This window comes from Pygoscelis adeliae, unplaced genomic scaffold (assembly GCF_000699105.1).
Source record: "Pygoscelis adeliae isolate BGI_AS28 unplaced genomic scaffold, ASM69910v1 Scaffold289, whole genome shotgun sequence".
NCBI lineage: Eukaryota > Metazoa > Chordata > Aves > Sphenisciformes > Spheniscidae > Pygoscelis > Pygoscelis adeliae.
The window spans coordinates 467824-470760 of record NW_008825499.1 but is presented as its reverse complement, the minus strand read 5'-3'; the positions used below and the strand labels follow the sequence as shown (position 1 = coordinate 470760).

Below are 2937 nucleotides of genomic sequence, written 5' to 3'. Positions count from 1 at the left end.
CAATTCAGAACTTCGTATGCAAAGCTTGCTAATCCTAAAAGTCCAAGCAGCAAATAAAAGTCAGAGAACCACAGATACATTTTTCTACTGGTAGACAGAATCTAGTTTCAACATCTCCGTAAACTACATTTCATTGTTTTGTAAAATACAGTGTTACAGTGACTTAGTACTTACATAACGCTTTTGAGATTTTTTTTCTGAACCTTTGAGGCAAGGCCTGCACAACTAATCAGAAATTCTAATTTTCACCCAGTAAACCCTGTATTGAGTGCCATAACTGCTTTCTGTTCTCCAGCCCACTACTTTTTTAGCAATCTCTGTGCCTGGACAACCAATTTATCTTTTCCAGACTCACACTTCAATGTTATACTGAAGTCTTCTGACTCCAGTCAGCAGTTTTGATATGTTTTTTTCCCAACAGATTACAGAAATCAGGGATTTATCTATGTAATCATGTCACATCTCAGTCTTCTTTTTTGGTAAGAAACTGATCATGTTTCTCACATCTTTTATGACACATTTTTCACTCCCTGTCATTTTTGCAGCATTTCTCTGTTACCATCTCCAGCTTTTCAGCAGTTTTGGAAGCATAACTGCCTGCAATACTGAAATACATGCTGCATCAAGCCTAATACATGTGCTAAACCCTTCCCCACCACGTCTCCTCACTGCTCACATCTATGCATCAAGGATCACAGGAGATTTTTCAGATGAAGCATCATATTAGATCACTGTATTTGTGGAATGCAGCTAGTCCTCTGTGCTGTAAGTATGGCCTCGATGGTTTGTTCTAAGAACAAAATGACTGCATTTGGAGAGCTCTTCAGAAACATTCCCTTTCTGTGTCCATTCCCTGCATTTGGAGAGCTCTTCAGAAACATTCCCTTTCTGTGTCCATTCCCTGTTGGCAACCCAGCTCATTCCAATTTTATGATATGTTCTTAGCCTCTGGAAGAGGTGATGTTGCTAGCGACAACATCCATGTAGAATACAGTCCCAACAGAAAGTCCCAAGAAAAAAGCAAGCCACTTTGATCAGAATCACATTCAAATGAACTGTGCACTTACCTTCCTGTGAACCAAGGGCATCACCCTGCTTCTGTAAAGGCACAGTAAATATCTCTTTAGCACTTCCAGATTTTGAGTTTTATTAACACCTTTTACTCAGTCTGTGAAGAAATGCATCTTGACATACACCTTTCCTCAGTTCTCTTTTTCCGTAGTTTTCTTAGATTCATCATTATCATTAGCCCTGTCAACCATAGTTTTCCCCAATACCACTGGCTTCTCCTGATCTATTTCTTACATTTCATCATTTATAATTTGTACTGGAGTACTATGTATTTCCTTTTTTCTGTTCATTTTTTTGCAGCTTTTTTCCTGCCTTCCCCTCTCATCTGAGTCAGTATGCCAGAGTTGGCCTCTCGACTGACTGTGGAAGTGTTGACTGCCAGCCAGCTATTGCAAGAATTTTGGATCACGAGATGTTATACCAACATGGATTACTTGTTGTACTTCATTAATCTATTTTTCTATCTGTATTGTACTTACCACAGACAATTTTGGCATTCGGATCAATACTGAGGTGAGCATCTAGAACAGCATCACTTATCTGATCACACATCTTATCTAGAAGATAAAAAATAAGACAGATATAACATTTCTTTTTGTGATAAAAACAAGGAAGTGATTTCTTAATACAATTTCATTTCCGGTGGGCAAGAGACTTCTGTTTATAGAGCATCTGCCAAGAGGCAATTTTAGCAACTTATATTCTGAAAGGTATGTCTTACCCTGTTTTCACTCCTCTCCTCAAGTCAATCCTAACTGACACTTTTCTATCATCTGCACAGGCCAGCAGCCTCCCATGTGAGGGGACAATGAAAAAGGCCTGCAAAGGCATCCTGAGATACTAGTTTCAGGAGAACAGAAGATACAAGAAGTAACTTTGGAAGAAGTATTTAAGCTAAGACCTTTCTGTAGCAGTTTTGCATTCTTCCCCTCTTTATTTTAAACTTTGTATTGTATTTTCGGTGTGAATTACCTATTTTGATCTACATCTTATAAGTATCAGAGGTCTGCACTTAAGGCAGTGTTTATCCCTTCACCACCTGCAGCGGGGACCTCTGAGATCTCATGTGTCAACTTTTTTGGATGACAAGAGGCATTGCTCTCCCTGCAAACAGGTACATTAGATTTAAGTCCACTCCTGCAATTACCCACAACTACCCAGCTCATCTGAGTTTAGAAAAGCATCTGCAAACATTCTCTCAGGGACAAGCACTGGCCACTCACAAGTTTCCACAGTTATATTCCTGAGTTTTGGTCTTTTTTTTAACAACAAAAGCACTGGAGCAAAAAGTTCTTACCTATTCTGTCTTTAGCACCGGTGACTTATTGTCCAAGTAAGACCTGAGTATGCCAAATGCATTTGGTTTGTTAAAAGTTAATGAACAATTTAGGGGACAAATTGAGATTCTTTGTCTCATTAGGGTAACTGAACCAGGTAAAAGCAATCCATCTTATTACCTCAAAAGTACAGCTTTGAAAAGTTGCATATCTGCATAAATATGAGGAACATGCATTAATCTTCATAGAATCACAGAATAGTTTGGGTTGGAAGGGACCTCTAAAGGTCATCTAGTCCAACCCCCCTGCCATGGGCAGGGACATCTTCAACTAGATCAGGTTGCTCAGAGCCCCGTCCAACCTGACCTTGAATGTTTCCGGGGATGGGGCATCCACCACCTCTCTGGGCAACCTGTGCCAGTGTTTCACCACCCTCAGTGTAAAAAATTTCTTCCTTATATCTAGTCTAAATCTATCCCCCTTTAGTTTACTGCCATTCCCCCTTGTCCTGTCACAACAGGCCCTGCTAAAAAGTTTGCCGCCATCTTTTTTATAAGCCCCCTTTAAGTACTGATAGGCTGCAATAAGG

The 2937-nt window shown here is 39.9% G+C and overlaps 1 protein-coding gene across 1 annotated transcript in view; it reads right to left on the bottom strand.

Moving 5' to 3' along the window:
* The window catches only part of MAT2A (methionine adenosyltransferase II, alpha), a 23912-nt gene that overhangs the window by 14647 nt on the left and 6328 nt on the right, over positions 1-2937 (bottom strand). The window contains 1 exon segment of the mRNA XM_009331515.1: positions 1551-1628. Coding sequence (XP_009329790.1) covers positions 1551-1628 — 78 coding nt within the window.